This window comes from Vipera ursinii (assembly GCF_947247035.1).
Source record: "Vipera ursinii genome assembly, chromosome: 15".
In the NCBI taxonomy this organism is placed as follows: Eukaryota; Metazoa; Chordata; class Lepidosauria; order Squamata; family Viperidae; genus Vipera; species Vipera ursinii.
Genome location: NC_139528.1, coordinates 3,455,538 through 3,468,658, shown reverse-complemented (window position 1 = coordinate 3,468,658; position 13,121 = coordinate 3,455,538). Strand labels below are relative to the sequence as shown.

The 13,121-nt window shown below is 48.7% G+C and overlaps 2 protein-coding genes across 3 annotated transcripts in view; one reads left to right on the top strand and one right to left on the bottom strand.

Annotated features, from left to right (window-relative positions):
- The window catches only part of RPS6KA4 (ribosomal protein S6 kinase A4), a 28,057-nt gene extending 23,940 nt beyond the window's left edge, over positions 1 to 4,117 (top strand). The window contains exon 18 of one of the 2 annotated variants that reach the window (XM_083374592.1): positions 3,658 to 4,117. The gene's annotated coding sequence lies outside the window, so the exon portion shown is untranslated. Of the gene's footprint in view, positions 1 to 3,525 lie in introns of both variants that reach the window. The other variant, XM_083374593.1, reaches the window with a different exon arrangement.
- An 849-nt stretch (positions 4,118 to 4,966) lies between these two features.
- On the bottom strand, positions 4,967 to 12,316 carry LOC310647523 (calmodulin-1-like). Its single transcript, XM_083374841.1, has 6 exons — positions 12,123 to 12,316; positions 10,900 to 10,930; positions 9,573 to 9,716; positions 7,625 to 7,731; positions 6,355 to 6,490; positions 4,967 to 5,658 (listed from the first exon to the last, which is right to left on the bottom strand). Exons 1-6 carry the CDS (start codon positions 12,123 to 12,125, stop codon positions 5,630 to 5,632), a joined length of 450 nt encoding a protein of 149 aa, XP_083230967.1. The 5' UTR covers positions 12,126 to 12,316; the 3' UTR covers positions 4,967 to 5,629.
- Positions 12,317 to 13,121: the final 805 nt, after the last annotated feature.

Sequence of the window (13,121 nt, the reverse complement as noted above, 5' to 3'; positions counted from 1 at the left end):
GGAACAATCCCGAATACGCCAAGACCTACATACCTATACCCGTGAAAATCTATGAACACACACAGACATATATATATAAGAAACCAAAAAAGAATAAGATGCATCCAATCTCTTTCTGTGTCCGAGAAAGAAGCCAAATAGGAAATATGTTGGGAAAAATGTTATTTTTTTGCGTGGGGGAATAGAGCAAGAGTCTTTTAAATGGCACCCCCCTTAAATCACAGAATTGAATCTTGGGAGATTTGACATCTCTTGAGTTTAAGAGATGGAAGGGGGGGGCTGTTTTAGGACCCGGTCAGACCTATTTTTCTGGGTGAACCTATTAAGCTCAGGAAGTTTGGGGGTGGGGGTGAAAGGGAGAGTATATTTTTAAGAAAGCGAGAGTAATTCCTGTCGTGTCTGTTTAAATATATACATTGAAGGCATGCATGGGAGTGAGTGAGTGTGCAAGATGGCGTCTTTCACGTTAGAATTTCTGTGTGTGTGCAAGAGAGGACAGAAGCTTGCTTTTTCTCCCAGCAGTAGGAGATAGGGGGAAAAAACGTTGAAATATAAAACAGAAGAGAAAAAAAAAGCATCACATCATTAAATAGAATTCTGTCCACCGGCTTGCTTACAGAAATATAGATTTTTATTTAAACCCTTATTTATAGGAAGAAACACAGTTTTTTTAAAAAAAAGAATACCCCGCTGAATTCTACTCAGCTTCTGCTTTAATTGAATCGAATCAAAGACGTTGAATTCTTAAGAAGTGGATTATCACCAGCATTTAAAGTTTTATTAAATTCAGGAGGGGGCTCTCTTTAAGCCCCTCGCCAACTCCGGCTACGAAACTCTAATCTTCCTGGAGCAGTATTAATTCCCATTATTTTTTTTGAATTACCTATTGCTTAAGCTACTACAGGGTAAAAAAAAAAGTTGAGTTTGAATTTTTATCCCCTGCAAACGTGCTATGTCTTGGTGTCCCGAAGAGAAATTTATTGCACAGATTTTTGGAAACTTGATATATGCTGCCTAAGCGTTTTGAGGACGATGTATTTTGTGTAGGAAAAAAAAAACACGGGGCTTTTCAGGAAAGTCAGGATTGTAAGTTGCTGAATGTCTGGCTGGGAATTTGACAAGGTTATTATTATTATTATTATCATTATTATTATTATTTTAAGAACGGGAGGCAGCACACGTTAAGGAATATTTTGATCCGAAACGATTGAAGAGGTAGATGGATGATTGTTAAGGGGGGGATGAATGAGAGCGTGCGTTCTTTTCCATTCTTGAATCGGAGGCAAAAAATTAGAATTGCACAAAGAGCATTACGTAAAGGAGAAAACGGGGGGGGGGGGGTTTGAGAGAGAGAGTCATATAGACACTTTAAAGGGAAGTGCAATTAGGAACATATTGCGATACGGGGACCTAGGAAGGAAGTGGAGAAAGCAGTGGCCTGCAAGGGGAAAAATGAGAACGGGTTCAGCTTCATCACAGGCTGCCTGCTTTAATCGACATTAAACCGGGAAGGTTTATTGCTACTGGAACCATTTGGGGTTACCTTAAAATCAGCACCTGCCACCGTTTAAAACTGATCGCGTTTAGACCAGGGGTAGGCAACCTCGGCTCTTTTATGACTCGTGGACTTCAACTCCCAGAATTCCTGAGCCAGCTGGCTCAGGAATTCTGGGAGTTGAAGTCCACGAGTCATAAAAGAGCCGAGGTTGCCTACCCCTGGTTTAGACTGTAATGGGATAACGACCAGGGCCCCGTTAGAGAGGAAAAAACTTCAGCCCAGGACAATTTGTGTTTCTCCTTCTGGCTGGTGCCGAGGATAAGAAAGGGCCACTGCAGATCGCTAGATCGGCGTTTCTCGCCCTTTTAAGGCGGGTGGGACTTCAATTCCCAGAATTCCCCAAGGCAAGGTTGGGTTGGCGCTTGCCGGCTGGGGAAATCCTGGGTGTCGAAGCCTACCCGTCTTAAAGCTAGCAAGGGTGAAAAATAATTACTCTAGGACAGGGGCTTCTCAACTTTTGCTTCTCCACGGACCTCCCCTTTAAATATCTTCGGTGGCCACGGACTCCCAAGACTTAAGATATAAATCGTAAGATTTCTTCAAGCCTTTTGTGCCCCCATCCCAGGCCCAGGGATCAGTGGACCACAGGTTGAGAATCGCTGCTCTGGACCGATAATGTAGAACTTTCCTACTTCTCCCACGTGACATGGGGCAAATGTCTTTCTCCAAAGATGGAACTGAGATTTCCTCAAAAGACTCCCAGATATTTTGTGCCGGTCCGAGGCTTTTAAATCAAACTATCTGGCAGTGGAAGAAGAGTGCCGTCCATTTTTCTCATGAAAAAAAAAATAACAATAATCCACGCTTGACTTCACCGTCCAGGGAGGAATTCTTGAGCCATCTTTTAACCCGCATCGTGTGAACCGGACACGTTGTGTCGCGCGCAAGAGTTTGGAAGAAATGTGGGCAAACGTAACAAGGCCTCTTCTGCGCCCTTATTTTTTTTTTAATTTAAAGGGAAAAAACAAATCTCTTTTCCCCCTTGGCAAGCGATGGCATGCTAATGTCACCCCCATTTCTAAACCTGTTCCAAATACAGGTAGTCCTCGACTTACAGCAATCCGTTTAAGGACCGTTCCAAGATATAACGGCACTGCAAAAAAAAAAAAAAGTGTCCTTCAGTGACAATCTTTGTAGCGTCCCCGGGGGGCGTGCGTGCGTGCGTGCGAGCGAATCAAAATTCAAACGCTCGTGACCGTTGCTGCACGATCCCCTTTTTGCGACCTTTCCACAAAGCCAATTCGACGGGGAAGGCCAGGTTGGCTTAACCACCGGGTTTATTAACATAGCACCTGCAGCGGTTCACAGAAGGACTGTGGGGGAAAAAAAGGAAGGTCGTAAAACGGAGCAAAGCCCGCTGAACTCTCGTCTCGCTTAGCCACAGAAATCTGGTCGTAAATCGAGGACTAGCTGTGAGTACCAATGTTCCTTCTCAGCGATTCAACCGGCTGCTCCCCCTCCTTCACTATTTTTGCACTTGGCAGCTGTTTCCCGGAGGGAGGGGGAGCTAAGAGGCTCCTCTTTCCACGGGGCGAGGGATATCCGTGTGCGCGCGCGTCTGTATATACGTGTGTATGTCTTTCACTGCCATATGCCCTCCACTATGTGCCAAGGAGGAGACGAGCGAGTGGAGGGGGGCGGGCGGTCCTTTTAACATCCTTCAAGTAGCACAAGAGGCCAAGAACTACCCGCCAGGGTGGCATCCCGGGCCCATGCAACCAAACCACCTGTATTTTTTATTTGGAAATAAAAAAATAAATAATTGCCTCTGAAGCCAGATCGCTCTTTCTCGGATTCCTTTGTCTGCAGGGAGGGGAAAAAAATGGTTTCATACGAAGGCACGAAGCGTCGGCCGGGTTTGGCCCGATGGTACAAATTCGGAAGTGTTCAGCTGGACGGGGTTTACGTGGGGGTCCTTGGTGCCCTCCGAGCGTGGTGATGGTGGTGGGTTTTTTTTTTCTTTGCAGACGTTTCGTTACCCAACTAGGTCACCTCATCAAGGCTGCAAAGGAGTGGGGATTGCTTTCATTTTATAGGCGTTCACGCGGTTGGGTTCCTTGGCGGCTGGGCCTTCTCGCACCTTTCTCCCATTTGTGCAGGTAGACACAATTTCTGAAGCGTCGGAGGCCCGTGTGTAGTACCGATGGAAGAGGAGGCGTGTAGCTCTGGGCTGAAGTGAGCCCATAAAAGGAGAGCAGGCCTCATTCCGTCCTAGCACTGATGACGCTACCTAGTTGGGTAATGAAAAGGTCTGCAAGAAAGCCACCAAGCCGAAGGAGCACCCAAGAGCCCACAGTTCAACCCAAAGCTACAAATATTCACTTCCATCAGTTCCACAGTGTGTGTGTGTGTGTGTGTGTGTGTATCAAACGTGTCCAAATAAAACTGGAATCTCAAAAAGGTCATTCTTTCATGCTCCTGTGGGTACAGTCCGCTAGTCAGGATCTTCTCTGGAAATTTAGAGGGGTAGTGAAATACACTAAATCTAGCTTTGTAGTCTTCCCGATGCTGAAATCTACAAATTTACTTATCCCCTTTGAATTTTCTTTGGATGGAATCCCAAAGCTTCACTAACTGTATCAATAGTATATCTTTCCCCCCCACCCTGAATCTCCCAAATCACCAGAACTGGTTTTTCCCTTCGCCATTCTGCCTTTAAGAGAAATTAAACATTTTTCCTTTTATTTGGCCCTTGAAGTCCCGTGGGGGGCTGGACTCTTAATTTAATTTAATTTATTAGATTTATATAGTTTTAGTTTAGTTTAGTTTTATTAAATTTTTATACCGCCCTTCTCCCGAGGGACTCAGGGCGGTGAACAGGGCATATGATAAAAATACAAAACTACAAAAGTTAAAATAGAATTAAATTAATGCCCAAGATAAAACAATAAAATATACAAATATTTAAAACCCAAATTAACTCCCCATCAGGCCAGGCCAGCTTGTTCAAACAGGTGGGTCTTTAACCCGCGCCGGAAGGAGCGGAGATCCGGTGCCATATACCGCCCTTTCCCGAAGGACTCAGGGCGGTTTACAGGGCGTGTAAAATCAAACCAATACAAAATACAAAAGTTAAAAATATTTAAAAAGATTAAATTATCCCTGAAAATAAAAACCCCAGTTTTTAACCCCATCACTGCCCAGAAAGGGATACGCTGGCTAAAAACACATCCAGGTGGTGGCAGATCAAAGGAAAAACCAGGAATGGCCACTTCAAGGAATCTACAGTCTGGGTGGTGAAATTGGAATCTCTGAAGTGGGAGAAGGCCATTTTTAGAAAAACTAATTGCTTAGCTACTGCAAAATACAAACACCCGCACACGTTCCCCACCCCCTGCACCCCCGGGACGGGGGGAAAAAAAAGCAGGGTTTCAGAGCACGATTTCCACATAAGCAGATTTGGCTCCACCAGTTTGAAACGCAAAGTTTATTGAAAAGAAGAATCAACCAAAGGGGAGGGGAAAAAAATAATAAAATAAAATAAAATAAAAAAGAAATCTTACACCGAGTGGAATGGAACAGAAGCATTCCCTGAAGCTATGGAAAAGGGTCTGGAGAGCGGGCTGGGGGAAGGATGGTATGGGTTAGCAATTACAATATAGCCAAGATATGCAGATAGTCCTAGGAAGACAACGGTAGATGGCGGCGTAAGTATGCAAAGATATGCATACAAGAACAGTCCGTGAAGGCAGAGGGGGGACGGAGGGGGGGGGGTCAGGGAAGACTGCGGGATGCAAGGCAGGGGGAGGGGGGCGGCCTCACCTTCCCACCCACCTTGTGTCCAAGGCGTTCCATGCTCAAGAGCTTATTCTGGCCCCGTCGCTCTCCGCGAGGGCTTTGGGGCACCGTCCCGGCCACCGCCGCACCCAGCCTGGGACAAGAGGAGGGTTGGCGCAAAAGAGGCAAAAGCAGGGAACAGCCACAAAATGCTAAAGCACAGATGGGGCGGGAGTGGCACGCACAGACAGACAGATGGGGGCCGGATAGGATCCCAGTGGGGAAGTAGGCCATCCTTCCATCCTGAACGGGCGAGGGGAGCGGGTGGGGCAGAGGAAGAGGCAGCGGCTTGTCTTATTTGGCGGTCATCATCTGTACAAACTCTACGGAGCAAGGAGAGAGGTCGGAGAAGGGGGTCAGGCGCAGCCGAGGAAGGGGGCCGCCGAAAGGAAACAACACCCCCCTCCCCAAATGAACGAAATCGTGTTTGGGCAAGCAACCGTTTCTGGGAACAAGACACCAGATCTTGGGGGGTCTTTCCAGCTTGGCCGCTTGAAGGAGGGCGGACTTCAACTCCCAGAATTCCTCAGGCCCTCTCGACAGACAGGGCGGCCCCTCCTTAGCCAAAGAGGCAGATCAAGGTTTAAAAAAAATGGCCCTGACATTACTGTAGATCGGGGTCTCTCCACCTTGGCCATTTTAAGAAGTGAGGAGGGGGGGGGCAGAACTTCAACTCCCAGAATTCCCCAAGACAACCATCTTAAGAGTTGCCCCGATTGAGAAATATTTTGCAGTACACCAACGTGGGAACCAAAATCAGCCCAGCACAGCCGTCTCCTGTAATGCAGATCGTAAAAGGATGGTCCCAACCTCCCTTTCCTTCGCCAGTTTCTAGTCCTCAGCGTTCTCAAGAGCTCTAGCTGCCCAATTTTTTTTAAAAAAAATTAACACTAAACAAGGTCTCCGCTACCCCAAAAAAGCCACCTGGAATAAACACTACTTGCCTTCCTTGGCCTCCCTCCTTTGAGGCAGCCCCCCCGCCCCTCCCCCCGGATGCCTGTGGGCCTCCGACCCTTTACCTTCGTAATTGACTTGTCCGTCCCCGTCTATATCTGCTTCTCGGATCATTTCGTCCACCTCCTCGTCCGTCAGCTTCTCGCCGAGGTTGGTCATCACGTGGCGCAGCTCGGCAGAGCTAATGTACCCATTGCCATCCTGGATAAGGCAAAGGAGGAGGGACAGGTGAGATCCATCCCCGGGACGAGGTGAACTCAAAAGACGGTCCTAGATGCCTCCTGGCTCCTTCGAAAACTCAACTCGCCAGCCGTTTCGGAAAAATCCTTTCTATCGGGCCAGATCAGTGTGTCTCACACTCGGGCACCGCAAAGTTAACTTTCCAAAATGACCCGGAGAACCAATAAATAACAGGAGGCCGGCCACCTCTGGAACGCCGCGTCCAGTTTTGGTCACCACGTTTCCCCCCCCCCCCCCAAAAAAAAGATGTCGAGACTTTGGAAAAAGTGCAGAGAAGAGCAACTGAGATGATTAAAGGCCTGGAGGCTAAAACATAGAAAAAACGCTTTGCAGGTACTGGGTGTGGCTAGTCTAGAGAAAAGAAGGACGAGGGGGGACATGATAGCAGTCTTCCAGTATTTGGGGGGCTGCCACAAAGAAGAGGGGGGGGGGTCAAACTATTCTCCAAAGCACCAGAAGGCAGGAAAAGAAACAACGGATGGAAACTCATCAAGGAGACAATCAACCTGGAATTAAGGAGAAACTTCCTAACAGGGAGGACAATGAACCAGGGGAACAGCTGGACACCAGAAGTTGTGGGTGCTCCCTCACTGGAGGTTTTTAAGAAGAGACTGGACAGCCTCTGAAACGATATAAGGACTCCTGCTTGAGCAGCGGGCTGGACTAGAAGACCTCCAAGGTCCCTTTCAGCTTCCATTCTAATGGGATTGAGAATACAGGCAGTCTTCAACTTACAAGCATCCGTTTAGCGACGGGTTGAAGTTACAACGGCACTGAAAAGATGGGATTTATGACCGGTCCTTGCACTTACAACTGCTTTAGCAGTCAATGGGGGGTGGGAAAACCAGATTCGCTTAATGACTGTGTGATTCATGTAACGACCGCAGTGATTTGCTTAACAAATTGTGCCCCCCCCAAAAAAGATGGTAAAATTGTGACTCGCTTAACAATCGCCCTACGTAGCAGTGGAAATTCTGGTCCTCATTGAGGTCCTAAGTGGGAGACTACTTCTATTCCCCCTATTACTAGTGGACACAACTTCCAGCAAGGGTGTGTTTTCCTCCCCGCCACCCGCCCCAAATTAAGCAAACCCACCTTGTCAAAAACTCGGAAGGCTTCACGGATCTCTTCCTCGCTGTCTGTGTCTTTCATTTTCCGGGCCATCATGGTGAGGAATTCTGGGAAATCGATTGTGCCATTGCCTGGGAAAAGGACCAGCTTACTTAGTCAGATCAACTGACTAAAAAATAAAATAAAATACAGCTCTTTGCTACCTATTCACGAAAAGATACACACACACACACACACAATGCTACATTCGCCAACAAAGAAATCTAGATTCCCCTAAATTGAAAGTCTGGAAAAGTCTCCCAGGTCAGTTTCTATTAGTTTATAATATACAACACAACATACATTCAAAAGTAAATAGCGTAAAAGATAGGGAAGGGGAAAGGGAATAGAAAAGTGAGAGAAGAAGAAGAAAAAGGCATCGACTTCCAACTTTCTACGGTGCCGTGAAATAGAATATCGACATCAAACCTTTGATTTTGGGCTTTACCAATGAGATAGAATTGAGGTTATTGAAATGGCTAGTTTATATTATTTGGTAAAAGTAAAAAAAAAAAGTTGAAAGTCTGGAAAAATCAAGGCAAGGTCTTACTTTTCACTCTAGTCCGAGTGGATAATCACTGAAAAATGAGCCAGCCGTGTGCCAAAAAAGGCCAATGCAATCCTAGGCTGCATTAACAGAGCGATAGAATCAGGATCACGTGAAGTGTTAATACCACTTTACAAGGCCTTGGTGAGGCCGCACTTGGAATCCTGCATCCGGTTTTGGTCACCACGATGTAAAAAAGATGTCGAGACTTTAGAAAGAGTGCAGAGAAGAGTAACAAAGATGATCAGGGGACTGGAGGCTAAAACATATAAGGAACGGTTGCTGGAATTGGGTATGTCGAGTTTAATGAAGAGAAAGACTAGGGGTGACATGGTAGCAGTCTTCCAATACGTAAGGGGCTGCACCAAGGATGAGGGGGTCAACCTATTCCCCAGAGGGCAGGACAAGAAACAACAGATGGAAACTAATCAAGGCAAGATCCAACCTCGAACTAAGGAGAAATATCCTGACCGTGAGAACAATTAATCAGTGGAACAGCTAGCCACCAGAAGCTGTGGGTGTTCCAACACTGGAGGCTTTTGAGAAGAGATTGGGCAAACATTTGTCTGAAATGGTATAGAGCAGGGGTCTCCAACCCTGGGTCAATGGACTGGCACCGGACGATGGCATGCCAGAAACCAGTCCGTGCAAACAAGTGAAGCCCCATTTGCAAGAGGCAGGCAGCATGCAAAACCACGTGCCCTCTGGTCTGCGAGAAAAACTCTCTCCACAGAACCGGTCCCTGGTGCCCAAAAGGTCGGGGACCTCTGTTATATAGTTTCCTGCCTGAGCAAGGGGTCTGTTCTGTACCAGCCTCCAGAAAAAGCAGGGACAACCCCTTTTACAAGAAGGCAAGAGGCTGGAATTACACCTGCCAAATTTATTGATACAAAAACAAATAGAACAACACACGAACCAAGAAACAGGAGCTTTTCAAGCGGTTGCCTTCAGCAAACCAGCCCTCCCACACATTCCCCCTTAAATACAGTTCAGGGCGTGGCTTCTCTCTGCCTCCTTCCGAGGAGCCCCATTGCCTTCCTCTGTTTACTCCTGATTGACTGCCTCCTGCGTCGGGCCGCCTTGAACAGGGCCAGCTGTGGGTCATCTTCATCCACGCTGTCAGGCTCACGCAGCTGGGTCTCCGTGGTGACCAAGTGGGAGGGGCCTGGCTGAGGGCTCTCATCAAGCTCTCCAACCCCTTCAGCAAGCTCTCCAACACCCCCCTCCTCCTCTGAGTCGTCCGACCCAAATGCCGAACCTACAGGCTGACCCTGAATCACAACAAGGTTGGACTAGAAGACCTCCAAGGTCCCTTCCAACTCTTTCATTCGGCTATTTTTCTCCAAACAGCCTACCGAACCAGCCTTCGGCAAGAGCCTTGCTCACCATCTGCATCCACCTCGTTGATCATGTCTTGCAACTCCGCCTCGGTGGGGTTCTGGCCCAGGGAGCGCATGACGGTGCCGAGCTCCTTGGTGGTGATGGTGCCGTCGCCATCTTTGTCGAAGAGAGAGAAGGCTTCCTTGAACTCTGAAAGAAAAAAAAAAGAAAAAGAGAAAAAAAAGGAAAGAGTGTTAGATATTTTTTGTGCCAGCCATTGGCAGTTCCCCCAAAAAGGTCATCAGTTGGGAGCAGAGGCTCCCACTGGTGGGTCAGGGGTCCCCGGCCCCTGCAGCCCCATTGGCGAGAGAGTTTTATGGTAAGGGAGGGGCTGAGACCCCCCATAAATACCTCTGCTTAGGGGCTGCTCTTAGTCTACTCTAGTCTAGTCTTTCTAGGCTATGCTTGCTTGCTCTCTCTTCTGCTAGCTTACAATCCAGGCATGGAGGCCTCCATGCCAGGAAACTCTTTCTACTTACTTTATCGTTAAATAAAGCTTGGAATGATTGCATCTCTGCGTGATGCCTTTTACTTGGAAGCACCTTAACGATCCATCAACCTCGTGAGACTATCTCACAAAGAGGACAAGGTCAGATCCAACTTTGTCCCTCGATCCAAACTTAACAACCAAGCAAATGAGGCCATTTTGTTGGATTTTTTTTAAAAAACGCCCCCGGCAAGCTCTCGTTCCAGTTACTGGCTTAAAGTCAGCAGCCTTCCTTCAAGATGGCTTGCAGGCCTGCCAACTCTCCCTTAGTCAGCGTGGACATTATCGACAAGATACTTGATGCCTCTGAAGGGCATCAAGCTGTATGAAAGCAGCCACAAAAGACAGGGTAAAGAAAGAAGCAAAGGGGGTGTCATTCAGGGCGATCTGTATGTTCCTAAGAAGAGTCCAGTGAGAAAGGAGACCACATGCGATCCCATTTTACAGATGGGAGAGCCGTTGATTGTGAGAATGCAGCCTCTTTTGCCTAAGCGGGTTAAGCTTAAAACCAACCAACCACGGTTTGTGGCACTCACAAGTTCAGAGGCACCCTAGTCCGGGGGGGTGTCTTCCACCTTGGCCCTTTTTACGACTTGTGGACTTCGACTCCCAGAATTCCTCAGCCAGGCAGGCGAGGAATTCTGGGAGTCGAAGTCCACAAGTCACCAAAGGGCCAAGTTGGAAGACCCCGGGTCTAAAAGGCAGTTGAGTTTACAAGGAATCTAATTGGGGGGGGGGGCGGGGTGTGTGTCTGTTTTCCAGCATCAGGTCTTTGTTCCCTAAGGGGTCGTTGCTGATGATGCTGCTGCCCGGATCTATTCTGCCACCTTTCCGCCGGCTTCTCACCTGCAATCTGCTCTTCGGTCAGTTGGTCAGCCTGCGGAAGGAACAAGACAGTCAAAAAGTCAGAATCTCCTTTTAAGCATTGCCAGTTTCCCGCATTGGTTACCAGTTGTCTTCCGGGTGAGGTTCAAGGTCTTGGTGATGGTTTTTAAGTCCTTACATGGCATGGGTCCAGAATAACTCGGGGACGACTTCCCTCCGCCCTGTGCGTTCCCACAGAGAGGGCCTCCTCAGGGTGCCTCCGGCCAGAGAATGCCGGCTGGTGGTCCCCAGGGGGAGGGCCTTCTCTGTGGGCGCCCCGGCTTTATGGAACCAACTGTCGGTTGAGCTCTGGACGGCACCGGATCTTCGCTCCTTCCGGCGCGGGCTAAAGACCCATCTATTCGAACAAGCTGGCCTGGCCTGATGGGGGAACGTTAGGGTTTTAATGGGTTTTATATTGTGATATTGTGATTGTTTTAATTGGGCAATTATTTAATCCTTTTTTAACTTTTGTATTTCTATTTATATGCCCTGTTCACTGCCCTGAGTCCTCCGGGAGAAGGGCGGTATATAAATTAAATTAAATTAAATTAAATTAAATTAAATTAAATTATTAAATTAAATTAAATTAAATTAAATTAAAATAAATAAATAAATAAATAAATAAATAAATAAATTTAGCATCTCTTTCCTACCTCCTGGGCCGCAAAGCTCCTGGTGTGGAGTATCTAGAAGAGGGGTCTTCAAACTTGGGCCCTTTGATGACTTGTGGACTTCAACTCCCAGAGTTCCTCAGCCAGGCACGCGTGCCTGGCTGAGGAACTCTGGGAGTTGAAGTCCACAAGTCATCAAAGGGCCCAAGTTTGAAGACCCCTGGTTTATAGTGCTGTGGTCAGCCACCCTTTCCTCCTCCCCCCCCCCAGGGGTCTTCAAACATGGCCCTTTGATGACTTGTGGACTTCAACTCCCAGAATCCCCCTGGGTTTGTTTTTTTTTTCCTGAGGAGCTCCTCTCCTCACAGCCCCCCTCCTGGCCCCCTCCACTTCAGAGGGCGGGGCTCTACCCCCCATCAAAGCCCCTCTATTGTCTCGGGGAGGGGGCTTCCAAGACCACCCCCACTCTGGTTGTAGGAGGGGTCAAAGTAGGGCCTCCGCCAGACCCTCCGCCGAGTCCGGCCCCTCCCCTTCCTTGCCCCGCCCCTTTTGGGGCTCGCGCGCCCCCGCTCCCATTCGGCCGCCCCTCACCATGGTGACCGGGCGAGGGAGCAGCGCCGCGACCTCTCAGCTTTTGGGATCCCGCCGCGGGCCGAGGAGCCACCGCCTCTCTCGCGCCTGCGCCTTGCCGCTCTCCCGCGATAGGCGGCGGCCGTTGCTCGGCGTCGCCTCACGCCAAGCGAATCGCTCCGCCAACGAGTTCCGGCGGCCTACAACGGCCGCATTGGCGCCGCCCCCTTCCATCCGGGCTCTCTGCCCTTCATCGGCGGCCCGCGCGCGTGCGCGCAGCCCCGCCCCCTACGCCCTCACGTGGCCCGCTGAACGAACCACCCCCCATTGGTCCAGCCTCCCCTGCATTGCGTCGAGGGGGGTGGGGCTGCTTAAAGGGCGGAGCTAGGCTTCGAAGGAAGTCCGACCCGGAAGACGGAAATCCTATCGGCTGTCAATAAAAGACAGGGAGATTTAAAGGGGAAGCCGCCCAAAGGAACAGGGTGGCTATTAAAGGGGAGGGGTATTTTTAAGGTGGATACCCTGAATCTCCCAAGAACTCTGGGAGTTCAATTCCACCACTCTTCAATTTGCAAAAGGCTGCTTACAAAAGAAGACAGCCCATAATGCTCTTCGGGTGGGGAAAAAATGGCTCTGGCTTATTTTAAATCAGGGGTCTTCAAACTTGGCCCTTTTATGACTTCTGGACTTCAACTCCCAGAATTCCTCAGCCAGCATGCCTGGCTGAGGAATTCTGGGAGTTGAAGTCCACAGGTCATAAAAGGGCCAAGTTTGAAGACCCCTGATTTAAATGCTTAAAAAGGTAAAACATAAAGGTTCCCCCACACGTGCGTGCTAGTCGTTTCCGACCCTAGGGGCCGGTGCTCATCTCCGTTTCAAAGCCGAAGAGCCAGCGCTTGTCCGAGGACGTCTCCGTGGTCATGTGGCCGGCATGACTAGACGCCAAAGGCGCACGGAACGCTGTTACCTTCCCACCGGAATGGTCCCTATTTTTCTACTTGCATTTTTATGTGCTTTCAA

Excerpts from the sequence above, each read along its gene's own strand:
- LOC310647523 (XM_083374841.1), bottom strand. Across the intron at positions 7,732-9,572 it reads CAACGAGGTGGATGCAGATG|GCAATGGCACAATCGATTTC; the intron begins GTGAGCAAGGCT and ends TCCTTTTCCCAG. Across the intron at positions 5,659-6,354 it reads CGGACAAGTCAATTACGAAG|AGTTTGTACAGATGATGACC; the intron begins GTAAAGGGTCGG and ends CTTGCTCCGTAG.